The sequence below is a fragment of the Triturus cristatus genome, chromosome 1_2 (genome assembly GCF_964204655.1).
Source record: "Triturus cristatus chromosome 1_2, aTriCri1.1, whole genome shotgun sequence".
Lineage (NCBI taxonomy): Eukaryota > Metazoa > Chordata > Amphibia > Caudata > Salamandridae > Triturus > Triturus cristatus.
This window is the reverse complement of record NC_140580.1, coordinates 664,973,437-665,001,318: the sequence shown is the minus strand read 5'-3', so window position 1 is coordinate 665,001,318 and position 27,882 is coordinate 664,973,437. Positions and strand designations below refer to the sequence as shown.

Here is a 27,882-nt window from a genome sequence, read left to right as displayed (position 1 = left end):
CATGGAACTGAAGATAATGAATTTGACTGGACCAAAAGAGACATCTGTAAGGAGAGTGGGAAAGAATGTTAGGGCAGTTCACATAGAACCAGACTCAAGGGTCACACTATATGGTCGGCAGCATTAGCAAAATATGGCACATTGTTTGCAATGTTTGGGCCGCAGGGACACCAAGAGCAAAGTGCTAGTCCTAGCAAATATCATATTTTTTGACATATGATGGCACCCGTGGGAAATTTCAGAAACAAAATGGGGTCAACTTATGGGTCCGGTTGCGTTTTAATTGCTTGACAAACCATGAAAGGACTTGAACATTTAATGAGTGTCTTTCCAAAACCTATGGCTTTTTAGAAAATGTGTGTGAAAATTATGTTTAAACTGTACTATTAGAGCAGGTTTCTTTCACTATTTTCTCAAGGGAGAGAATCTCACCACCCCGCAGACTCCCCTATAAGTCAAACTCACTTACATCCATAACCTACTACAAATCTGGTAAATGTTCCCTTGACATATCATTGGTCAAAGGTCATATGAAATCACTTCCTGTGATGTCATTAAGGTCAAAGGGTATATGATGTACTTCCCTGGCATTTTGGTGAATCAACATCCATGCCTCAAACATATCAAAAGTTACTAGAAACACGCCACTAGTGGTGCCATCAGCAATGGATCCTTTGCAAAGGTTAATCTGTTATCTTTCAGTGATGCTTGCTATATTCAGGTGTTAATTTAGTACCATTGAGTGAAACTTCGTTCAAGTAGAATTAATGTGTGCTAAAATGATGAAGTAATGAAACAATAATGCCAGAAACTATGCTGTATTGTGCTGCATAGTTGCCTTTTTTGCTGGGTAATTCAGTCAACCCTGTTGCATATTTGGTCCTTTGTTGCATAATCAGAATCACATGCAACTGAGATGACAACCAAGAGGAAGTGGACAGGAAAACTACAGGGAAGCAAACAGGGGAGCTGGTTCACCTTAACCAAAAGACTTGGCGGCATATTTACAAGGGCTTTATCTCCCCTTTTTTGGCTTTTACAAAGCCAAAAAAGCGGAGGTAAAACCAGCACCCTATTTACAAGAGGGTGCTAACATGCATAATCACATGTTAGCACCCTTTTTCCCAACGCCTCACTTTGCATCTCCAATGAGATGCAAAGTGGGCATTACTGGGCGTACCCAAGATGGACTACCTTGCAAATATCTCTGATGTTTACATCGCAATATTTACAAGGCAGCCCACAAGATTTTAGTCCGTTTTCGCCAAAACCTAACGTCTGCTAAAATCCTGACTTAGCCATCCCTAACATAGGGGGTGGATTATTCTGATACGACCCTGTGGGTCGTATCAGCAAGGTTATCGCCCTTTTGCAGGGAACATCGCTGGAAAACCAGCGATGTTCCCTGCAAAAAGGTGATAACCTCGCTATCTCTGGAATTTTTATTGCCCTGGAGTAACGCGTTGTTAATAACACGCTACCAGGGTGATAAATACCAGAGATAGCCTGCGATAATATAATTATTGCTAAGCACGGCCAGCGATAATTATCGCTGGCCGTTGTTAATATGCCCCATGATAAGTTAGAAGATATGATGGGGGGGCTGGTATGGATGTAGACAGGACAAGAGAAGAAAAAATTACTTTTCTAAACTATAGAAAAGTAAAAACCATGTTATGGTTTGTGTTTGCTATAAGAATTAAGGCAAACACAAGATGATGGACGGAGTGCTGAAACTTTTCAACCACTCACCCCCTGTCAACAGACCTTGGTTGAATCTATTGTTCTTGAGCTCACTTCACCACCCCAGTTTGGACCCAGCCATATGCAAATTAGCCTTGACCCTGCTCCTCATAGGAACAGTCCAGCCTGAGCTGCCAGGCCAGGTCCTCCCTGGACCGGAAAAAAGCATCCGGGGACTGATTTCAGAGTATCACCCCTCATCAGCCAGGCTAGCCTGAATCCAGTGGCACAACGATAAGAATCAGCAAATAACCAACAGCTCAAACTAATTGTTGTTCATACTTTTTTTATTGATTATTGTTGCCCCATTTCAACAAAAAAAATGAAATGGCGGTATGACAGAAAAGAAGGGTAATTGTGGGAAGAACGATAGAGCACTAAATAAAAAGAGATGTCAAAAATACCCTAGAGACCCCCACCCATGAAAACCACTGCATCTAAATGCATACTGGGTGCAAAATAAGTATAAGCACAAGTACTAAATACTGTAATATTCTGTCAAAGAATATACACAACAAGTAAAAAAAAAAAAATACTGTAATATATTGTCAAAGACTATGCACAACCAGTTAAAAAACTAATGAAGAGCTATGGAAAAAACCCAAAAAATCACACAATAATATTTGTTCCCATATGTCAGCTTGTTGCGGGCCCTTGTATCTGGTTAAAACCCAAGTTGAAGGTCGCCGCTTTTAGTTCTTTGAGGCTCCTGCCTCCTTCTACTGTTGAGATGCTGCACTCTGCGACTTCCAATCTTCTAATGGATGCCTGTCCTCAAACATAAACATTCATTTAATTTTCCGAGGCTGACATGCCGCCAGCTAGTTCTTTGCAGATAGGCCTTCCATGGGGAAGTCATGTTCATTTCCCTGAGTGCTCATCCTGATTGACGCTTTACCATTTTGAATATCCATGTATCAAACAAGGGCAGAAGAAATCAGGCGAGTCACAAGATGGCCGCCAATTGCAATTCACATCCATCAGCTATATGCAGGGCGATGGAAATGTTAGCACAGCTCACAGCATCACATGCAAAGGTCAAAAAACGTTTTTATCTGTTTAAGTGCCCTTTCCTTTGGTTTACTTCATCCTACTATTTAAGTATGTTTGAATGTGGAGCATATTTGCTTTTTGGTGCAAGCTGTTTCTGATAAATATATGCTTTAGTTGTTCAGACACAGTCTGCATCTAGACATCCTGGAAAACTGGGTATCATTCAATAAAAGGATTCATAATTTTTATAAAACCCACCAAAAAAGCACCTTTTGTCGTAAAACCCATAGTCCTAGCCAAAGTTCTTGAAGGGTAAGTATATATGCATGATCATCATGCATGCAGTGCGAAATTACTACATGTTTTATCTTCCAAAAATCATGTCTACTTCTGCTAATTCCGGAGAAGTATGTTGGGATAATAAATAAGTTATGGGTAGCCTGGTAATGAGAAATCCCATGTGTCCTGCAAGGGTGTGATCATACGACCTGACTCTAGGCAAGGAAGGCTAGCCCGCCGCACAAACAATGACTATATATGTGAGCATAATCAGGACGGTGGGTTTTTCTACTTTTGTCAGAAAATAAAGCAAGAAGCTCATTCTTCCTTTGATCAACTGGATCCATTGTGAGCCGGAAAAGACCTGTTTGTATTTTTGATGCTTGCAACAATTAAATATTTACTAAAGGCACGTCTAGATTCCAGACTTGTGTGTAGGTTGGCTGAAAGGCTTAAGTGAGGCTGCCCCACCACCCTAATCTTTGTCTCCTCTGCAGGGTGGCTCCTCCGTTATGACGGAGGAGCGTTGCCCCACTGCTAAAAGCCAACAAATGAAAAATAAAATTATAGTAAAACTATTTTATTATGATTTTATTTTTCACTTACTCGGCCGAGTCCGCCAAGTCTAGCGAGGGGCAGGGCCATGTTCTGCATCAGCAGCAGCCAGGGAGAAGGAGTGGTAGGTGCACTGTAAGTATGCATGTTGGTTTTGCCGGCCGTCTTAGGATGGCCAAACTGACATGCGCACTTACATTTCTCCAACCCAGCTGTCTTGCACAGCCAGGTGAAAGAAGAGGTACAAGCTCCCTGTCCCTAACTGAGCGGCATTCAGCCAACTCAGATCAATTCCAGTGCTTCTCTCATGTTGGGTAATAGGACAAGAGCAGCATCTGGATTGGGTGGGGAGGGGAGCAGAGGAGCACCAGCAGTAACAGATAAGTTTGCCAGACCCATCGTCAAAACTCGACCATTAGTACACTGTGTCGCATGTCACAGAATTCTTAAAAACTTTTGTAGCTCAAATTGTTTGAAAACTGCCACAAACGAGTGTGGTGAAAGTAGCTGGTCTTAATTATTCCCATAGGTACTGTAACCGTTATCTTATTAGACCGCTCCATTGCATGTTATTTTGTGTATGAAGTGGCGAATGTCCTGGCAGGCTAGCCCCCCATTACCATAGGTGAAATTCTGCCACCCCTATTTTTTGCCTTTTATATCCCTCCATATTTGGGAAGAAATCATGAAAGGACTTTTTTCTAAAATTTCTTCTGTTTTTTCATTGTCTTTAGTGAAGCAGGTACTTTAGCACACCAAAAGTGCATGGGACAAAAGCATCATTTCATTTTTCAGTTGTTTTAAGGAAAATACTCCATATTGTGCATGTATGAATGCAAGAACACCCTCCTCAGAGGGTGACCCCACCAGAAAGCTTAAACAGCATCGGACTGGAAATGCGGTCGGTGTGGGCACAAACTCTTAACAGCAGCAATTCAGTAGCACTAATAGATTTTGAGGGTGAGGTCCTTTCAAGAAATGCAGTAATAAGGACCGTCTTTCTTCCCTTTCTCTAAAAAGCAGTCACCCTGAATACACATGGTGGGAGGGTCTGCAAGACATCTGGCTTGGAAGGCAGATCCTAGGATTGCTGACAACCTGGTAGGGTATGGTACCAGAATTTCATGGACTAAATATCGTCCGACAAGAATATTGTGTTCTAAATGTTATTTACTAAAAGATCTCCCCATTGGCGATAATAATATGAAATCTAACCTTACAGGGACGATACTTTTAAATACATCATGTAAGACACAATATTTATGGCAGACCATTTTTTTGTCAATAATATACTGACATACAAACCTTGGGAAATGATATTCTGACCTTTAGGATGAGATGGAGTTATCAGCGCCATCAGGATTACAAATTCCACAGGAAAACCACCGGTCCGGCGTGTTTCACCCATACACTTCGCCGGGTGAAAGCAGGTGATATGTCCCTGTGAAATAACAGCGGAAAATTGGGAATTACCTTGGGAATCTAGTACAGTATTTCAGATTTGTGCTGGCAATGAATTCCCCATTTCTCAGTAGACCCATAAGGTCCAACTCGTAATTTCTCCCAAGCTCTGATAACTGCTGATACCCACATCTAGCATCCACAAAGAACCTGTACCTTGAGGTTTGACGATGGGAACAACGGATCCCGGGCTATTTTCCGGCCCGCTTGTTTTGGGACTTGTGATGTGTACATAATAATTCTCAATGCAATATAAAATGCAAATTTGTCATATACGGTTCACATATTTCGTCTTTTTGTGTTATTGTGTGTCATTATTCCTCTGTAGACCTGTGAGATAATTACTGGACCATGTCCCTTTGTTTGTGTTTCTATAGGTTTGCTGCCAACCTCATCTCAGGAGTGCTCGATTACAAAGCTCTACTGGACATGTGAGTACATTATGGGTTTGAGGGTGATAGGGAAGGTTACAAGGACAATGTTATGTAAAGTAAGTGCCGTACATAAAGGATGTTGCCCTTTTGTGCACTAAATGCAATTTGGGATTACATAATTGACTGATTTTGCCATTTTGTATAGTGCAGCACTATCCTCAAATTAAAAATACATTGCGCTCACAAAGCTTATTGAGAATATAGGCTTTCATATGGATTTAAGGCGCCAACTTGCAGTGGCTCTGGGATATTTTTCAGTAAAGTTAACGAGATTAGGTGCTGCATTAGTGCATTGGGTGCTGCATTAGTGCAGGTCGCGCTGTTATTGCGCTGTGCTTTTAAAATAACCAGTTTTGTATCTTCGTTATTTTTTCTTGGATTCTCCCCTGTTTTTACTATTATTCTGCCTGGGTACTCGTCCCCTTACCTGCATTTAATTTTGGAAAGCGCACCGCCGTTTGGCGGGTCCGGGTCCCGGGGTTGGACTCTTGTGGGCGCCATCTTGGCTTGGGTTGGTGGAGATTTAGGCGGGCGCCATCTTGGAGCGTCCCGACGCTCGAGCTCTTCATTGCGACGCCTACTTAAAGTTGTCCTCTCCCGCGCAGCGGGTCCGCGCAGTGGGACGCCGTCGCTTAGCCGGAGTCGTGCCAGAGTCCTGCCCGTCTGCGCTCGTCCGCGTCGAGGAAGCGGGAGCGGGGCCTGGACATTGGCAGTAAGTCATCGTACCATCATGCAGAATACCCGGACGCTCAGGTACGATCGCGCCGCTCTGCTTTCTATTAGAGAGAAGCTCACGGTGTGTGTTCATGATAATGTGCACCCATTGTCGGGTCCGTATGACTGTGCCTGTGGCAGTTTGTCACTTGATACCCCGCCTGGGGTGCGCGCTGTGGAAAGGAATGCCCCTAATACACGTACTAAGATCTCTGAGCGTGTACTTCGCATCTGGAGTCTGAACGTGAGATCGTTGGTCAAGCACCATCAGTCCTTACGTGACATGATCGAAAAGGACTCTCCTGACCTCATCTTCCTCACTGAGACTTGGCTTCAGGATGCGGATACTGCAATAATCAATCTGGCATTCCCTCCTAATTACACAGTGTTCACTCTTAACCGCACTTCTAGAGGGGGCGGCATAGCTATGGTAATAAAATCTTGCTTCCCGGCTGAATGGAAAGCTCTTGACTTACCAGCGTGTGAGAGCGCTTCCTTTAAGGTAGCCTTCAGTCATCAGTTTACACTTAGCGGTATGCTTATCTACCGCCCGCCAGGGAACGACACTGTCTTCAAGGCCGCTCTTACTGACGTGGTCAGCTCTTTAGCTCCGAGATGTGCCAATTTTAACATCGTAGGTGACCTCAATATCCATTTTGATCAGAGGTCATCAGCACCTATTAATACCTTGCTAGCGGACCTTGAAGCCATGCAAATGATCCAACTAGTTACCTCCCCTACCCACATAGGAGGTCATATCCTTGACCCCTTCTTTTCCACACTGGAGCGGGTTAGGGTCTTTGACCCGATGGTGGTAGGCTGGACTGACCATCTGTTGGTTAAAGTTTCATGCCCTATAGATGACCCACAATTTAAACCTGTGGATAGACTGATCCTTAAAAGAAATTGGCACAAGCTCAAACTGGAGGAGTTTTATAAGATCCTGGAGGCGCAGCCCCTGGGCAATCTCCTGAATGTGGAACAAGGATATGAGCAGTTTTGTAACTGGGTCTTAGCCGCCCTCGACTCTCTTATACCGATGCGCTGGTCGAAATGCCATTCTAAAGTTCCCAGCCCATGGTATAATGACACTCTTGCCGAGCTTAAGAGAACGTGCCGGCAAGCTGAGAGGACGTGGAGAAAATCCTTTGATCCCACCTTGAAATCTTCGTATTTTGCCCAGCTTAAAATCTATCACAGGGCAATCTGTCAAACCCGGGCCGCATACTATGCTTTCGAGTTTTAGAATAGCCCCAATCCGTCTAAATTAATTTTTAAGGCTCTTAAAGACCTTATGGGGAAACGGGCCACCTCGGTGGAAATCTGCACGGACTCTCACTGTGAAAGTCTGGCATCCTTTTTCGTGGAGAAAGTGCAGGCGATCTACCAAGGATTTACGTCATCTGTGCCTGGTGCTGAACAAGCTGGTGTGATGGCTACGGTTCACGAAACCCTGTCCTTCCTGCCAGGAATGTCTGATGAGGTTTTCGATACTCTGAGCCTCAAAATTAAATCCGGTTCTCCATTAGATCCGTTGAAGCCATAGCTATTCAGACTTCTTCCTTCCTTATGTCGTGAGCCTATACTGGATTTGATCAATCTTTCGCTCGCATCGGGCGTGGTCCCTTCTTACTGGAAGCAGGCAGTGGTCAGCCCAATTCTAAAGAAGCCTAACCTTGACCCCCTATTACCAGAGAACTACCGTCCCATCTCCCTCCTGCCCTGGACCGCCAAGGTTACTGAGGCACACGTGAACTCCATCTTGTCTGCCCACCTTTCTCGAAATAACCTTCTTGACCAGAGCCAGAATGGATTTCGTGCACAACACAGCACCGAAACTGCACTGCTCTTTATGACCGAGCACTTGCATACGGTGCTGGATGCTGGGCAGACAGCGGCGCTCCTCTTGTTAGATCTGAGCGCCGCGTTTGACACGGTGTCTCACGACATTCTGATCCAGCGCTTGGAGGGAGTGGGAATTGAGGGGACTGCTCTCCAATGGTTTCGCTCCTTCCTTTCAGACCGGTCTTTTAAAGTAGCTATTCCACCTTGTCAGTCCTCTTTCCATCCACTGGGGCTGGGGGTTCCGCAGGGCTCTGCGTTGAGCCCCACTCTGTTCAACCTATATGTGAAACCGCTGGCTGCAGTTGTCAGACAATGTGGCCTAACCATGACATCGTACGCCGACGACACGCAGCTGGCGGTGACACTCAGCGGTGATCCCGAGGTGAACGCTCCCAGATTCCGTGCAGGACTCATAGCCGTGGCAAATTGGATGCGAACTAACTCTTTGCAGTTAAATGCCAAAAAAACCGAGGTCCTGATATTAGGAAAGCAGGCGGAGCTCTGGGGAGACCAGTGGTGGCCTCCAGAATTGGGGGTGACTCCCATCCCAGCTGCCGAAGTTAAGAACTTGGGGGTTTGGCTGGATCCCACACTCTCTTTCACCAGCCACACGAAGAAGGTTGCAGCTACCTGCTATGGTATTCTGCGAGGGCTGAGACCGGTCCTCAAATTCTTCGACCCCCTACTCGGCAACTGGTGGTCCAAGCCTCCATTCTTTCTCGGCTGGACTATGGGAGTGCGCTGCTGCTTGGAGTGAATCAGGCGGAGGCTACTAGATTGCAAAGGGTGCAGAATGCCGTGGCGCGAGCCATCGTTGGCCTGCCTAGACAGTACTCTGTCTCTGCAGTTTTGACCTCTCTCCACTGGCTGCCGGTCAGACAGAGAATTAAATTCAAGGCTCTTTGCCTGACATTTAAAATCTTGAAGCTTTCCTCCCCTCCAGCCCTTGCTAAGCTTGTTTCCTCCTATGCTCCTACGCGGTCTCTTAGTTCGGAATCTCTCCATCTGGCGGTTAATACACGGTTTAGACTGAGTAGGATGGGAGGTCGCTCTTTTCGAGTATTAGCGGCAGGATTATGGAATTCTCTCCCTGTCCATATTCGAGCCTTGAACAGTCTTACTTCCTTTAGGCGCGCCATAAAAACTTTTGTGTTCACAACCACTGACTGATTCCCTCCTTTTCCTTCCCAGCATCGATTTGTTGTGTTGTGGTACCTGATCAGGCGCCGGGACGCCCCTTGGCTGGGGCAGCTGCGCGCCTTATAAAAACTACTAACATAACATAACATAACATAACATTAGGTTCCTAATATTGGTGGCAGGTTCTGGTGAAGTGGATCCGGTGAGGTACCAGACTGTATGAAAGCCAACGCTCTAGCTGTTATCCTAGTGTGAAGGGGGCATATCTCATTTGAATGGGGTAGTCCACCTTAAAAGTCTACACTCCAAGTCTTGCCAATAGAGTGTGATGTTTAAGTTCCACTTGAAGGAGAAACATTTTGGCAGGATTGCAACAAAAAGTCAAGCAAGTTCCAGAGCGATGAATCCATTACTGAGTGCACAAGTTGTGGCTAGGTTGTAATTGCGCAAAATCAAAGATCAAGTATATCACAAATCAAAGGGTCATAGAAAGAGTGCTCAAGGGAACAGGGGGAAGCAACCACAAAGAGTCCCCAGATCTTCAATTAAACAAATTAATTGACGATAAACATGTAAAATAAGGTTTGTTCCCGAGCATAGGTAAAGTCAAATTGTCCAGTGTAAGTGAAACAATCGACAAAATCAAGTCCAATCCTTTTGTGTGAGGATTTATCCTTTCTTTATTTCCTTAGTTGTCCTGATCACATATTCAACAGCATCACGCCAAAGGAGCATGCGGCCAACACGTGTTTCGTCTTAGGGTAATAAACCCCCACGACTTCCTCAGGGCTACAAATAAAGATAGAAAACCTTTTTTCAAATATAAAGAAATAGTCATACATCAATAGAGGTTGTACTTTCGTAATAGACCAAAGGAACGACCTTAAAAATCCGAAACTCCTCAGTGAGTACTCACCACAGAGTGTTGTGAAGTGAGTTGAGAAAATCCCATCACATAAGAATTGTGTAGAGAAATGTACATTCAATTGTGGATCTCAACATAAGTATGAGGCCAAAGGGAGAGAGCAGGAAGAAAGCACCCTGATAAGAGAAGTGAGAAAAGTGTGTTGAGGTGGTCTCACCCAAGATGTGTCTCTAGATATTGAAGCTTAATTGAAATGTAAAGTAAGCAGTAGTGACCCTGAAGTAAGACATAAAGAGATAGAAAGGAGAGACCCTCGTAAGAGACGAAATAGTCACCCCAAATCCACATAGGGGTACCGTAAATAAAAACCCTAAGGGCAATTTATATAATGGATAAAAACACTCACCCTATAAGTGTGACGATAAATTCACAGTCAACGAGTACGATGCAAATGTCTATTGGCAAAGGATTACTATTACTGCGTTTCCGGAACCTAGGAGGTAAAATATATATATTACCTATCTCGGCGCGGACAGTAATCCACCCGAAATCCATGTAAATGTACATTTCTCTACACAATTCTTATGTGATGGGATTTTCTCAACTCACTTCACTCACAACACTCTGTGGTGAGTACTCACTGAGGAGTTTCGGATTTTTAAGGTCGTTCCTTTGGTCTATTACGAAAGTACAACCTCTATTGATGTATGACTATTTCTTTATATTTGAAAAAAGGTTTTCTATCTTTATTTGTAGCCCTGAGGAAGTCGTGGGGGTTTATTACCCTAAGACGAAACACGTGTTGGCCGCATGCTCCTTTGGCGTGATGCTGTTGAATATGTGATCAGGACAACTAAGGAAATAAAGAAAGGATAAATCCTCACACAAAAGGATTGGACTTGATTTTGTCGATTGTTTCACTTACACTGGACAATTTGACTTTACCTATGCTCGGGAACAAACCTTATTTTAGATGAATCCATTACTTTAAAGACCAAATGAGATAGCATCTAAGTTCTCAGGTTATAGCACAACAATAAGGACTGGAGGTAGGCTATGCCTTCTTCCGGTATGCTTTGTACATGGTGCACAGCAGCATAGACATAGCCCTGTGCTCACTGAGAGTCAGTGTAGAGACATCGGAGCGAGTGTAACGTGGGTGAACTTTTTCAGTCCCAGGCAGCTTCAAGGTTTTTAGGTCTCGCCTGGCGTTAGCAGCGCGCATTCGCTGCACTCGGCATGCGAGGGCCTTTTGGAATCAATATAGATTCCAGATGTGCACGCGTACGGACAGAAGATGCGCACAGGGGGGACTGGATGCTTTACTCGCGGCGTGAGAAGGACGCACTATATTTTTCACACTGACGACAGCTTGAGCACATGAGTCTCTCACTAGCGGGCCTCGTTGACCCTGCTCCATGTTGTTCCCTCCCTCGTGGGCTCCCCTCCGTGTTGCTTTCTCTCAATGTTGTTCCCTCCCCCGTGGGCTCCCCTCCCCTCATGGGCTCCCCTCCGTGTTGCTTTCTCTCTGTGTTGTTCCCTCTCTCATGGGCTCCCCTCCGTGTTGCTTGTTCTACTGGGTGGTTACTGTTCATCTGACACGTGCCCTTTGGATGCAACACTTTGGCTGGCTGGGGATTACCTAGCTACGTTTTGTTGGGAGCTTGCATGTTTTGAATGTTGTTTTTTCAAAACACTGAGGTTAATACTTATTTTAATACAGCACTGAGCGTTGCTATCATCAGCTTCAAGGCGCACTTTTTAAAACTAACAAACTGAAGTCTCTAAAAGGGGCCGATGTTGTCCCTGCTCTTAGAAGTCTGTTGGTGATCACTTACTGATTATTTGCATAGCTCCTAACTCCTGTGGTCATTGCATGGCCCATTTCCATTATTTTCCAAGGGACTCTTCTCTTTCCCAACAAACTCAACAGCTTGTGCACCTTGTGGTTTTCTACTAGTTTCTAGCACTTAAATCAGACCGCCAGAAAAAAAGACGTTGGGTCCAGGCAGTTAGTTGTTCTGTCTGCTCAAATAGGCACCTGTGACGTGGGTGTAGGGGAAGGGAGGTTGCCAATATCGTTAAATGGATATAAGAATAGCGCTCAGTGATAAACATATTCTGAGTGTTATACCGCCGTCTCGTGGTTGGGCTCAGAAAAGCGTGTTCAATAAACTATTTTAGTGTCGACCTTAGGCGTATGGGCCTAACGAAGGTCCCTGTTGTGCAAGAGGGCCCCCAAATCTTTAGGGGTCCTCAATGTGGCTGAAGTGAGAATGTGCTTGTTTGGTGATTGAAGGAGTGAGTGAATTGAGATATGGGGAGTGTACAAAAATAATTTGGTGTCGATCAAAAGGAGATAAACAATGTAAAAAGTGTGTATATTATTGTGCGATATTATGTGGTTTGGTTTTGTATATATGTGCCTGAAAAATATTTTGGAAAACTCTTCTATTAAGAAATCTATATGTATATGGCTAATATGATCACAAATGATGCTGAGTTATGTGGTAGGAGTACCATTAAGATAAACAGGCATCTGCAATGCAATAAGTCTCGCATTTATGCGAGTTTAAGCTATTGGCATTGTAAATGACAATGCCTTTTATTTAAGTTTTATAAACAAAAACAAAAATAAAAGGCATTGTTATTTGTAATGTGAATAGCTCGAACTCGCGTAAATGCGAGACCTATTGCATTGCAAATGCTTGTTGTCTTTGCTTGAAATCCTTTATAGCCAAAGTAACAATAGTCGAGCATGGTTAGAAACAGAGACCTTATTTTTCTGCTTGGCGGCCCATGCATAGGAGAAGCAGTAGCTTTCTAAGCTTGACTATTTGGAAGATGGCACCATTGCCAGTAGCAATTGCCTGAGGTATAACTTACAAAAGGTTTCTTGCTTTCTACACCACAGACGTGGCAGCATCCAGGGAGACAGGCAGGGGTGTAACACAGGCCCCCGCAGCCCCTGCGGTGCGGGGGGCCCCACGCTCCAGGGGCCCCCTCACTCTCAGCGAGGGAGACGGCTGCGCCTGCAAGCAAGCCTCTTCAGTCTTTGCAAATTAAATAGTGCTCCTGCGCACACGGCCTCCCCAAGTCCCTATAAATTAAACTGTGCTCACACGCCACGGCGACTGGCCTCTAGGCCTCCGAGTCTTCCCCCTCTCTCTGTCTCGTTCCTCAGTGAAAACCGAGACTTCAAGAAACGGGTATTAACCTCTCTTTCCTCCTTTCGTTTATTTGCTCCCCTGTGAAATGGATCCAAAAAAGAGTTTTTTTTTCTTGCTGGAAAGGTTGTCTTTTTCTGACACAAGTGCAGGTGGAGGGAAGTAAAACATTCCAATTGTGAAAAATAAATAACTAATTAAAGCAAGACAGAGTGGTTGCAAGGTGGCCAGATTGATTTATTTACACCTAAACACATTTGTGCCACTTTACAGTGTTTGCCAGTGAAGTGATACTTTTGTTTTCTCCTCTCTCTTTGAACACCATTGTTTTCCCTGTGTGAGAAAGTGCACCTTGCCTGGAGGTACTGAAATACCTGCTTGATGGGTGAATTGGAAAACAAAGGGGCATATTAGCAATGCTTTGCAATAAATATCGCAAAGCGCGCTTAGCGTCAATTTGTTTACCGCTGGCTATCGCTGGTTTTTATCGCGGAGATAGCGCGTTATTAACAACACGTATCTCCAAGACGATAAAAAAAACAGCAATAGCGGCGAAATAACTGATCATCGCTGGACATCCAGTGATGAAATTCCTGCGATAGTGAAATCCTTGGTAATAAGCCAAGGTGGTCTCAACCTGACAATCCACCTCCCGTTGAAAAGATGTCTAAGTCAGGTTATACAAAAATCAAGTACTGGGAGAATGGATCACTTGTCCTGTGTTATCAGGGTCTAAGATCTTAGCAGTCTGTGTAAGAAAACCCTCATATGAGTACACAGGTCGGTGGCGGTGTATCTTGATTCTCCGCCTTCGTGTACTGTCACAGCATCTTCATTGGGTTCCTTATTGTTAGTATGCTGTCCTCCACCTGGAGGTAGACCAACTGATACTACAGTAGCGTCCAGGTATCAAAAAAGGAGAGGGATGTGTAAAGTGCTCATAAGTGGTGAGGTTAAAACTCCCTACTCAACTCTAAAAACTGCAAAAAACTTTAATGAGAACAAGAGTAGAGTGGGAAATTAAAATAAAAGTGATGTTATTATAGACAGAGTTAATAGTCTATTACATCAGTGGATGAGGTCTGTGGATAAGGTCAACATGTTTCAGCCTTCTAGTGTATTCTTGAGGCTTTCGTCAGGACCAAATAGTAAACAAAGGGGGCCCGTTCTGCCGCCTTTTTGGTGTGTGATCGGGTGACCACCACTTTGATAATTCTTTCAAAGAGTTATTGACTCTGTAATTTAAACAAAATTTAATTATAATTATTCTACCCTCTTTGCAGCATCGATAATACAGTGACCATTCGTCCTATATCATTGATGGGGTTGTGACAGTAATAATGTAGTCATTATCGTGCTTCTAATTGAACACTTCAAATAGGAAATTTACGCGCTAAAAACAACTGAGCAGTCAAGGAGAGACTGGCTTGTGAGCTACAAGAAGAGGAAAGTGATGAGATTCACTGTATATCTAAGTGATGGTAACACTTGTGTGGTGTCACAATTTAGGAGTTCACATGCTTAGGCCCGAATAAGCAATCGGTCGTCACTGGTGGTTGAACAGTGCTTGCGGGGGTATATCTAGTTAAGTGGATTAGATGACAACAATCCACTAATTCTCAATCTACATGTGTTAAGCCCTCTTATTTTTCGTCTTTAGTTAGAAGGCAAGAGCAATCTGTGTTTATCGTATTTTACGGAAGAGCGCATATTTGACTATCGAAACTAACAAATAAATAGATAAAGCGCTTCAATCATTAGCGTCATAGTTAACTTTGCTAGTGTATCTTCACCGTGAATAAAGAGGCGCGTACATTTACCCCTGAACCAAACAAACAGTCAATTCATGTATCCGCCAATTTGCAAGGATTAACACTCCCAGATTAGTATGCGTATAGTAATTCACTCTATTACCTTGCTCAATGTCTTGTATGAGCTTCCTCGGGACTTCAGAGATCAAGAAACCTGTTCCTGTAAGGTTAAATGTTAATTAGTTGGGTGCTCTTACCGCGTTAGTCTTCTGTCTCGTGGTAGCAAGTAGCAAGGGCTTACCGGTTCTTCATCACGCAGTGCTTGTGCTGACTCTGATCTCCGTGTCCCGGTTAACGCGGGGCCGCGTACCGGTCGTTTTTACCTGTTTGGGGTTAGAGACTAAAGAGAGACTCTCATTCCTGCATCTGGTTGGCAAAGTGGTTGGCAGAGCGGTTGGCAAAGGTCTTCATTGTTGAAAGAGAACGCTATGGTGCAAGGTATAAGTTAGCATAGAGCAAATTAGAAAAATAATTAATTATTTATGAAACAATAGTTCCTGAATATGCGATACATTTAAGAGTGATTTGTATAAATGTAATCGCTTGGTAAAGGAGAGATGAAATGCTTCGAGGTCTATTTGCAGAAGCTTTTTCCAGATGTTAATATGTTTTTTCAAGGGAGTATTATTTAGTTTTTCTAAGGTTGTTGTTCAGTACGTGTTTTTTGAGACTTCTTTTTTTGAAGGTGATGACGTGATGTAGATTTTTATCATCTTCTCTTGGATTGGCATCTGATTATATCGTCTCATTCATGAGGTCACGCTAGTGTGTGCCAAGGGATGAAATCATTCAATCCTTCAATATCTGTTTTGAGGCGATGTACCCAACGCTGTTCTTTTTCGAATAGAATGCGTTCAGCATTGTTTGTTGTTGCTGACAGGGTTTCTAGTACTACCCACATGAGATCTTCTGAACTGTGGTTGTGCTCAATGTAATGCTTGCTCATTTTTGTTGTTGCTCTCTTGCAATTCACGTTGCTCTTGTGTTCTCCTATGCGGAGTTTGACTTTACGGCATGTCATACCAATGTATCTTTTTTGGCATGGGCAGGTGATCATGTATACCACGTGGCTGGTATTGCAGTTCGTGTGGTATCTCAAGGTCCATGTGAAGTTAGGTAACAAATCAAGTTTTTTTGTGGCTGTTGTGAGCTTGCATACAACACATGACCCACATGGGTAATGGCCCGTGATGGGACTCATGTTCCAGAGTGATGTTATGTTCTCTTTTTTCTTAATTGGAGCTGGCCTGGTGTGTACTAACTGATCTTTCAGGTTACGTGTTCTTTTGTTGGCAAACCTTGGTTTAGGCCATTGGAGGGTGTTTGAGGTTAGAATCCTCCAGTTGCGATTTATTATCTTCTTCACAGTGTTGCTTGATGTGTTATAAGTTGTGACACATGTTAGAAGATCTGCAGGTGGTGTTTTTGGTGTTACTTCAAGGAGACTCTCCCTCGCTTGATTGCGTGCTCTCTTTTGGCACTTTTTGATAATTCGGTCAGGGTAATCACGTTGGTGTAGTTTTATTTCCAGATCTCTAGCTTGGTCCTTATAGTCTCCAATGGTACTGCAGTTACGCCTCAGGCGTAAAAATTGACTGTAAGGTAAGTTAACTATGACGCTAATGATTGAAGCGCATTATCTATTTATTTGTTAGTTTCGATAGTCAAATATGCGCTCTTCCGTAAAATACGATAAACACAGATTGCTCTTGCCTTCTAACTAAAGACGAAAAATAAGAGGGCTTAACACATGTAGATTGAGAATTAGTGGACTGTTGTCATCTAATCCACTTAACTAGATATACCCCCACAAGCACTGTTCAACCACCAGTGACGACCGATTGCTTATTCGGGCCTAAGCATGTGAACTCCTAAATTGTGACACCACACAAGTGTTACCTTCACTTAGATATACAGTGAATCTCATCACTTTCCTCTTCTTGTAGCTCACAAGCCAGTCTCTCCTTGACTGCTCAGTTGTTTTTAGCGCGTAAATTTCCTATTTGAAGTGTTCAATTAGAAGCACGATAATGACTACATTATTACTGTCACAACCCCATCAATGATATAGGACGAATGGTCACTGTATTATCGATGCTGCAAAGAGGGTAGAATAATTATAATTACATTTTGTTTAAATTACAGAGTCAATAACTCTTTGAAAGAATTATCAAAGTGGTGGTCACCCGATCACCCACCAAAAAGGCGGCAGAACGGGCCCCCTTTGTTTACTATTTGGTCCTGACAAAAGCCTCAAGAATACACTAGAAGGCTGAAACATGTTGACCTTATCCACAGACCTCATCCACTGATGTAATAGACTATTAACTCTGTCTATAATAACATCACTTTTATTTTAATTTCCCACTCTACTCTTGTTCTCATTAAAGTTTTTTTGCAGTTTTTAGAGTTGAGTAGGGAGTTTTAACCTCACCACTTATGAGCACTTTACACATCCCTCTCCTTTTTTGATACCTGGACGCTACTGTAGTATCAGTTGGTCTACCTCCAGGTGGAGGACAGCATACTAACAATAAGGAACCCAATGAAGATGCTGTGACAGTACACGAAGGCGGAGAATCAAGATACACCGCCACCGACCTGTGTACTCATATGAGGGTTTTCTTACACAGACTGCTAAGATCTTAGACCCTGATAACACAGGACAAGTGATCCATTCTCCCAGTACTTGATTTTTTGCATTACCATTGGAAGCCGGATGGATCACTGCTTCTCATTCCCTCCCCATTGATATTTACATAAGTCAGGTTATAATCAGGCATTAGGAACCAGCGATAATCGCAGTTAGCACAACTTTTTTTATCGCAACGCGGGCATTGATAATAGGGGGAAGTTGTGATTACGACTGTTTCCATTTAGTTTTAGTGAGGAATGCCTACTTTGCATGTCATTAGCGATAAATATCGCTGACATGCAAAGTGGCAAAAAAAACGGACGCTATTGCCAGTAAACTGTCGCTAACAGCTGTTAGCGACAAGTTGCTAATAGGGTGATAAAAATATCGCCGCTTTAGCGGCAAAAAGTGCCGCTAGAGCGGCGATATTGCCCTTGATAATATGCCCCAAAATGTGTACAGCGACTGTGTGTTACCGAATGTGGTCTTTTTAAACCATACTGCTTCTGTTTTGAAAAGATATAAGAAATGGGCACTGAAACAGGTCCCTTCCGGGCCCTGTAGTCATGGCCTTACCTTTTCATGCAAAAGCACTCACTAATTCCAGACTAATGAGTGTAAAAGAAAAAAGGTAACCATGTTGTTCCTGCTTACATTTGACATGCTTTACTTAATCTTGCATTCCCTATGAGCGTTTGCTTTTTCTAGGATGTTCAATTTTTTTAGGCCACATAATGCTCTTGTCTAGTGCGTAATTAGAATTGAGTCACATCCAGGTCAGTGCAGTGCAAGTTTCTCTAAGTGGGGCAGTATGGTGTTCAGTGGGGGAGAGGATGTGGCTCTATGGTCAGAACTGCTGAAGTGAACTGGTGAACCAGGTTCAGCCTTAATGACCAGGCTCCCAGACCGCTCTCCTGAGGGAGCACATTCCTGCGCTACACCTTAGAAGGCGCCGCAAGATCTTAAAAGCCCTGGTGTCCTAGCATCAGCAGGTGGACCCTAGTGGTGCCAAGTGTGGATTAACCTTGAAGGCCTGTCCACCACTATCCATGAAGTTCACCTCCAGTCTTGGGGACAGACCTATGAAGCAGCACACCATAGAGTGGCGGTGACTGTCACTGAGGTCACAGGGCCCTTGAGCAGGGTGGCTCTAGGGCAGTGCGACCGCACCGGGCACTAACTTCAGGTGGGGCCGTCATGTTTGTAAGTATAATATGGTTTTAAAAGCACTTGCTGCCTCCTTCCTGGCCTCCAACATTTTTGTGCAACAATAAAAATGTCTTGATAATTCCAGTGATTAATGTTCTTAGTTGAGAGAGATGGTGTTTTGTCTAGTGGAAGGTTTGACTCATGAAAAGGAATGGCAGAGGTGTAATGTGCATGCTGCTAAGAACATGTGCCATGCAGCTCACAAAGTGCACATAATGTGAATAGGTCAGTGGGTCACTGCTTTTGTCAGAGAGACCCTATTGTTACTTGCAGTTAATATGTTAAAATCCTAACATAGAACAGTGAGCTATTAACTGTCATTTAAGAGCTGCATGCAAACTCCAAGGTATCAATTAGAGCGTTATGTTTTTTCCCCCAGTCTTCGATTATCCTAATGTTGCAAAAAAGGGTTCATTTTGGTAGAAATCAATTCTGATTATTAAAGAGAACCCCCAACCATGGTATTATGTTTTTAATTCTAAGTTTGTGTTTCTGCAGACCAATCACTATTAAACTATGCTGCCTACTAGTATGGTTGTCATGTGACTCCTACACTTTGTAGTCCTTTGTCTTGTGTACATTTCCTACACAGTGATTTACACACATGAATGATTGTCTCTGTGTAATATGTGTGATGTAAAGTGCTCTGACACCCTACACTGGTATTAGTGGTGCTGTACATTTTCTGATACTTTATTATTTTGAAATTTGTACACATGCTAACAGTCTCTGCAAAGATTTTTCCTTATTAGTACTAGTGGAACATACAACTGAAGCAATGCGAAAGGTGACCAGTCAACCTTTGCAAAGGGCCCTCCACTTCACAGCAGCACAAGTCACATTTTTCAGTAACTTTCGATGTGTTTGAGCTATAAACAATTTATTAGTTAAAATCGTCAGATTATGCAGCAGATTATGTATTATGTAGCAAATAAAGCCATAGTTATGTGGAAAACATTTGCAAACTACAATATTTTGCCAGTCATGTTTGAACTGCTCTTGTGGAAAACGGGAGGAGAAGTGCTGATGACAGAAACTCCATGGCTGGGAGACAAATGGCTTGCGATTCCACTTTTAAGGATATTTGGGACATTCTGTGATTGGAAACGTATCCCACTTTGTGAATGTATTTTAACGTCAATAACACATATTTAACCTTAAATAAACATGTGTATCTATTGGTCAAATTAAATAATGTAATAAGCTGTAACCGGTTAGTGAAATGGGAAACGAATACTAAAAATTGGTGTATTTTGCTCTTTCTGCCACACCTCTCACTCTGCCCACTGACCCAATCCATTGGTTATTCCCGCCCTCTGATTCTCCTCCCACAGTTTCCCTACTTTTTTCCCCCACTTCGACCACTGCTTGGCACTAACAGGCATTAGAGACAACTGTGGGCTTTTACCACTGGGTCTCTTACAGAAGGACACCTCAGGTCCATAAACGGGGGCTAAACACAGCACGTTTCTGGGTTCTCCGCACAACGTGTTTGCTATTTGATGCCAGACTTCTGCAGCTTGTGTTGAGGAAATTAAACACCCCCTTGTGCTTGTATAAAACATAGCTCCCAAATGGCATTGGCACCATGTCGTGTCCATTCATAGCTTTTATCCAACAACACTTTGCATGCTGGAATGTTTAACCCCTTACTTAGATGGTCACAGCACAACTCCCAGAATGCAAGGCGCTGTTGGCTTAAAATCCAGGCCTGGCTGGCGGTGTCACATGTGACGATAGAGCCATTTGGAGGCAATGGTGAATCTGTAATTTAGCAGAAGTGTCTATACTCTTAGTAAATTGTAAATACCGCCAGTGTTGACACACTGAGGTCTGAGGCCTCTGTTTGTTATGAAGTAAGGCCCAGTCTGGTGGTTCAGGTCAGTCCTTGTGAGGGAAGCTGCTGGACATGTTTTTACCATGCACTTTGAAAGTATTTTCACCTTGATGCAAGAAGAAAGTTGGATTGTTTTACAAAACATGCTTGATTTTTGTATATTGCTGGACTAGTGATTGCTTTATTTTGCACTGTGAAAGTATTTGCACTTATTCTTTTGCTTTACTAACTACAGTTTGTAAAGATTGTCATTAGGTACTTGCTGATATGGTTTGTTTTTATTCTAAATGCAGTGTTATTTAAGGTGTTGCTTGCACTTGTCTATAATACGTGTACCTTAAATCTTGTATTTAGCATTGTTTACACTACAGAAATGATAAATTAAAACAGACAAACATCTGCATCAATGTTTTGAAGCATCCAAACAGTTTTCTTCCTCAGCCTTGTTTGCCTGCCTGTTTTGCAGTGCTTACTAATAAAGAGATTATGATTGAAATTGCTTCCTCAGTTTACGTTTTTATCGTGCACAACCCTTGACAGTCGCTAGTGCGTGGCATGCAGATAATTCACCAATCTATTTCTCTTGACTTTCGCAGGATACTGAGTTATAGCTTGTGTACTTCTCATGTATATTGTCAGTCGAGTTTTTATGGAATTGCAGGTTTGGGCTGGTCTTTCAAAGTTTCAAGGTATTGTCAATTCTATTTCAGACCCTTCATAGTTGTTCTTTGTTCTTCAGCCATAGGCAGTTCCTGAGACAATAGGATCACTCCTTGGCATTGTTCTGATTGCTACCTCAGTTAAATAATCTGCTTTTGACAGTATTGATACAAATGGCATAGCTTGTATGTTAAGAGTGTTTCCCACTTTCTCATTGGAACTTAGAGAAAGACAATATAGAGGCATTTCATTTAAATGTTGGAGGTTTCAAATCAAAATATGCTAGATTTCTGGGTGGTAGGGCAAAGTGGTAGATGGTGGGCCATGCCGCCGGGGGAGGGGGGCCCCCTCCATGTGCTTTGCAGGGGGGCCCCCTCAAGTTTCGTTACGCCACTGGAGACAGGAGGGTTGGCATCTCACTGTTTCCGCTTGGAAATGAGCTCTTCAAGTTTAGGTATGTTCAAGGAGAAGAATTGGCTTTTATTGAATGGAGGATGTGGTTGAGATATTTGACGAATTTCTCAGACTAGCCTTTGGTCCTTAGACCAGCTGTAAAACGCCACGGTTTGGAACTTCATTGTCATAGGTCATCTGGTTTAGCTGGAGCAGTATGAAAATTGTAAATAGGAGTTGCGATAGTGCTGAGGCCATGGGGACCGGGCAAATCCCATTCCATGATGGTTGGAGGGTGTGGCCCTCTGTATTTGCTGGATTTAATTATTTGGAAATGAGAAGCTACAGTCGAAAAAAGTGCTGGAACCCCTAACCCATTGTCACAGGGGTTCAGCAGAGTAGGTGGTCCATTTAATCATAAGCTGTCAAAGGATAGCTTCATGTGAGGGTACACATCTATTGCCAGTTGTCTATGGAGGCAGCATCATTAGAATTTGAAGAGACACCTATATGATGAGTATGTGAAAGGATACATCTATGGCCAGAATTTGAGGAGATAACCATCATAAACAATATGAGGAGACGCTCAGAATTGGTGGACCTTGATCGCTTCACCCATTTATGCAATTCCAGTGTGCAAGGCTTTCTTTAAAAGTTAATCTTTTAGATATCAAAGATCATATGATTTGTTCCCAATCCCAAGCTGGATTTTTGGTATTTCTGAATCATGGGCCCTGAACTCCTAGGGACTGTCCCTATTGCTTACATATTCTATAAATATTCTGGCCAACTTTGTACAGTGCTATTGATGAAGGTTCCTGGTAGACTTGTAAAAAGAGGAAAGCTTTGGCAGGTGTGCCATGATTTCATAGGTCCTTGCATGGTTCAGAGACTCTCCGAAACAAAATGATGTGCTTAGTTGTATCTATTTTTCCAGAGTGTTACAAATATTATTTCTGCCATTGATGACCACATGTTGCCGTCAAGCAATTCTTGGGCAAAGACTCTCAGGATCTAAACTTCTAAACAGAAGCATAAGTAACAATGGTGGATAAGGACTTCCAGGCAGGGCCGGCTTTAGTGCAGTGCGACTAGAGTGGGCCGAACTGGGCGCTGACCTGGAGGGGGCACTGACCAGGAGGGGGGGGGGGGGGGGGGGCAGCTGCCAGGCAGCAGTAAAGATGCCGGGATACCTCTTGTGATTAATATTCTTGCTAGAGAGAGAGATCAGAGTTTTGTCTAGTGGCAGTTATTAACTCGCCATAAAGTAGCACACAGGGTTAATACGCACGCTGCAATGAACAGGTCTGTATTTTATGTGTATATCTGAGTAATAGTAAAGCCAGCCTTTACTAGCGCTTTAAAACAAATTAAATGTATGTGAGAGAGGAGCTATGGAGAGATGAGGGTGGTAGTGAGGGAATCCGAGTGGGAGGTCATGGGGTGGAGGGATGCCAAAAAAGATTGTTGCATCGGGCACCACAGCGCTAAAGCCGGCCCTGCTTCCAGGGCCCCATCGTATGCTCAAATCTCTACCTGCTTCAACACCATCCACTGTACTTACTTTCTTAGTTTCTGGTTCTATGATTGCCTCGCCCTCTCTCTCCCCAGGCCTTTTTAAGTTATTTTTGTTGATTTTACCCTCATAACTCTGGGAGAGCGGGTCCGTTTACTTTTTTGGGGAGAAGCACCTCACTGCATCTCAGAGCTCCCCTCACCAAATGTTATCCTGTGTTCCTGAATCACACACCTGCAGGACCCTGCTACCTATCCTACTTTATTCATACGTCACATATTAGAGTCTTTCCAGTACACCTCCCTCATTGTTCTCTTGAAGATTTCACAATTTTATATATGTTGGAAGAGGAGGTAAAGGTTCTGGGTGGGACTTCACTGCCTTTGGCCTCAACTTTCCCAAAGCCGGTCGCGACACAGCCTCTCGCTACTGACGCCGACATAGGCTTCCATTTTATGCAGATTATGCAGTTCTACCAAGAGAATTGATATTCCGGGTCTGTTTACCACGCGCTCTTTTCGACACTGCACGTTTCACTATGCTACAGAAAAAAGTACAATTTCTATTCACAAGCAACTCTTTGCTAAGACGCAAATGAAGCAATACAAAAATCAATTAAAACTGCGAGGAACAAAAAAGGAGCAGGCAAGCGCAACATTAGCTAGAGAAACTGATTTTTAGAAAAATCAACTAAAACACTTTCGTCTTAGACCTGCAATATAAATAGTCTTTGCTTCGTGAACATAAAGTAGGCCTTGGACAGATGCATGTGAAAGTGTAAGAGCTATTAATGTAAAATATTCGAAGAGTAAGCAGAACAGATGCGAAGGGTCGTTCTAAAAAGGCCTGGGGAAGTCACACACTGTCAGCTTTTCAAGAAAATTTCAGGCGCCCTGTGGTTGCGCCATCATGTACAATGAAATCATAAACTGGGATGGTATTTCTTGTCGGTGCATGCGTTAGAACCCCAGGTGCCTTCTGATTGGTCACCGCATGTCCCCCTTACTGTGTCACGTGCGACAGTCGAACACGCAAACCCTGGGGGGACAGGTGCCTGATGAATGGCAGGCCCGGATAATTTATGTAGAAACAATACACATACATCGGTATGAGGTCGGACTCCAACCTACTAAAGGGGTGGTCGCTCACAGGGGCCAGTGTGGAACATTCCAGAAAGCGAGAACTGGTCACCTATTGACAGAAGTGTTAAGTGTGGTTCTGTCAGCAACAAGAATGTTCTTCTAGCTCAACGAAAACATTCTCATTCGTTTCGACGACAGCTGATGATTAGCATGGTGGATTGAGGGTCAGTTTATGTTTAAAGGACCGTAAGTGAGGGACGGATGGTATTAACAGGATTGATGCTGAAGCAGGGACATCTTAAGGATTTGGGGGGCCCTGGGCCAAATGTATTTTGGGGGCCCCTGTGTGAATGGCAATTCTAACCCTCCAGCGTCCAACATTTTCCCTATTGTTTTTGAGATTGGAGTGACCGTGACCTTGGGCATTTGTTGTTGATTTCCAGTGTTTTGTGAGTTCCTATTTTGTGCCTGGCACTGCACCTAAAAGCCAATATATATGATCTTTGGATTGTTCTCAGAGTCCCACCCAACATGGCCAGGTTAAACTGTATACAATTGAGTTACTACCACCAATTCTAGCTTTTTGACACCTTTTTGCGAAGGTCTCTTGTTCTTGAATAGATTTACATGTGATACTCTGAAGTTCCTTCTTTGAGCGTCATTTTTGTTTTCTCTTATTTCAGGCATGCCCTCCCTATCGATTATGCCCGAGGACAGCTGTCCGGTCAGCCACTCTGCATGAAGCAATACTACGGCCTCTTCTCATCTTATCGCCTGCCGGGGCACTCCCAAGACACATTAGTGGCCCAAGAGAGCCAGGACAGCTGTGTGATGCCTGAGCCTGAGCACATGATTGTTGCGTGTAACAACCAGGTGGGTTGATCTCTTTTTCTATTACAATTAAGATCAGTTTCCCATGTCTCGAACCAAGGCACAATAACATGATTGAATGAATGAGTAAGTCGCTAAATGTGCTGAATGAATGAAGCGACGCATTAAAGAATGAATGCTCAAATTACATGACACATGGTGCATATAAATGAATGGATTAAAATATATTTTAAAGTGCACTCCTTCCCACAAAAGGGGCATACTTGCACTTGGATGAACTGGGAAATTAGCAATTAGATGGAATAGCCAGGTTTCAGATGTTTCATGAAAAGGCGATGATCAAGTTCAGCTTTTAAGTCAAGAGGGAGGAAATTCCGGTGGGAGCCCCCAAGGTAAGATAGTACTTTTTCAGACACAAAAAAGCCAGCCCACTGTCCATGTTCACCTGTGTTTTAGGTTTACATAGGCTTCCTCTTCGAATACAAGCTCTGTTAAATTTCCTAAACATAGGTTCATCCACACAGGTTAATCAACTCTCCAGCACTTTAAATAGTTATTTGAGTAGCACAGAGGGAAAAGAATAATCCATACACATCTCCTAATGCCAACCACACAAACCCATTATATATTGTATTGTACATTGCATTTTAGCATATAGATCTGTATTGCATATCGCATATTAGTGGATGGATCAGCATATATCCGCCAAGCCCACCGGACTGTTGAGAAGAGGAGCATCAAATTAAAAAAAGAGGAAAGAAATACTTGTTTCCCATAATTGCTAGAGTCCTCGGTTATTCTTACAAACTAATATGACATGCACCAAATAGCCTCAAATGTAGGAAATCTCCCTTGTGTTTACAAAACTTTCTTTTAAAGTAAAAACAATTAAATGTTCTTGCATCAAAGCAGTGGTGGATATCTCCCTATGGTAAAAGTGTAGTGAAAAGTAAAAAGAAGTATATATTCAATTTGAACAAAATAGTATAAATATTTTTGTTAAATGTTAATGTAAATTAATTGTATATGTTTATCGTAAATGTAATACAAAATAAAAAAAATGCTGCAACATTATTAACTAGATTTTATTTTGAACATTTAATTGAGCTAAATATGTTAAATGAAATAAATATATTTTTCATAAGTTTAAATTAAAAATACAATTACCGCCTAAAATAAAAAAAATATTTTAAGATGTATTAATAATTATTAAACGTGATATATAGAATTAATGAAATGCAATTTAATTATAGTTTGATAAAAAATAATATTAGATTCAATTTCTAAATTAAAAAAGATCAATCAAATGTTTTAAAATTAAATAATTATGTTTTATACTTCGATAATTATTTAAATATGAACAAAATGTATTTATATTTTTACATAATTTAAATAATTTATTTTAATTTAACATTTCGAATGAGGTTTTATTTTAAGTCCCTACCTCCATTGATTTCTATGGGAGGGTGCTGCAGTACCAGTAGTTACCCACTGTACTTACTCCAACTCTGGAGCTAGAGTACAATTACTACTATTTTCTGTCCTATTTTGGCTATAGTCACTCTAGAACTGCTTTTTATGAATAGCAACACCCGATTCCCCTCCTTAACCCTCACTTTACACCTCCCAAAATCCCACCTATTTTGTAGTAACTGCACCCCATTTTCAACCACTACTCCTCATCCCATCAACATTTACCACTAAGGGTCGATTATGATGTCAGTCGAAGTTGCCTTCGACTGACATAATTGCGGAATCGGGACCGACCAACCTCCGGTCGGAAGTCCCGACCCCAAATTCACGAGGCGACCGCACATGGTGTGGTTGCATACTCCCATTTCCCTATGGTAGTTGTGCTGCAACCATAAACCTGCTGTAGCACAAGCTCCCATAGAGAAATGAGAGATTGTGTTCATCCCTGCACCGCGTAGCAGACACCTCATGGTGTCTACCACACGGTGCAGGAATGAATGTGCCCCCTCAGCCCCCAACTGGAGGCCGCAAAAAGAAGGGAGACTTGCTAGGGCACCCCAAACCTCGCTTTCTGAAAGGCTTTATAAAGCCAGTCATTGAAAGCCTGTGGGAAACCAAGCATCGTCCATTGGATTACGGGCCAGTCTTCGACTACTGTAGGAATCCAGCAGGAATGACCAGCCAGGTTACATTCCAACCTCCTAGATTGTAATTAGGCAGTCGGAATTGAAACCGACGATCTCGGTCAGAAAGCCTCTGACCTCAGGTCTATGAGGATCTCTCCATAGAAAAGACAGGAGAGGTGGAGATTTACATTCATAGCTTTGTGAATAGTAATTTGTAGTATTTTAGTAGTACTATTGCAGTACTGCTAAATGACTACGAAATTAAGTTTGTAACTAGGACCTTTGGTGTGGACAAATTTAGAAATGAATGTAAACCATCTTCTCAATGGTACAAGAGATGAAAGAATAAGATGGTACAGAGTTGATTTTGTCATTGAAAGATAAGTTTTCATAAATTCACAATTTAAATGATTTCACTTTTAGAGATGGCACAGGTGGGGCAACCAATGAGAGTGGCCAAAGAGAGAGAAAAAGTTTCCATTCATTTCTTAGTTCCAACTCAGAGTAACTAAGGGCTCGATTATGAGTTTGGCTGAGTGAGAGCAGGCCACCATGCCACCTTCCCGCTCCCCTATCATCAAACGAGACCGCTGCCTACCGGCAATATTATGAG

At 42.8% G+C, this 27,882-nt stretch overlaps 1 protein-coding gene across 1 annotated transcript in view; it reads left to right on the top strand.

Annotated features, from left to right (window-relative positions):
* CHAT (choline O-acetyltransferase) overlaps nucleotides 1–27,882 on the top strand; it is a 314,503-nt gene that overhangs the window by 102,685 nt on the left and 183,936 nt on the right. The window contains exons 4-5 of the mRNA XM_085615102.1: nucleotides 5,409–5,462; nucleotides 25,023–25,212. Of these exons, the coding sequence (XP_085471228.1) occupies nucleotides 5,409–5,462; nucleotides 25,023–25,212 (244 nt within the window). The remainder of the gene's footprint in view (nucleotides 1–5,408; nucleotides 5,463–25,022; nucleotides 25,213–27,882) is intronic.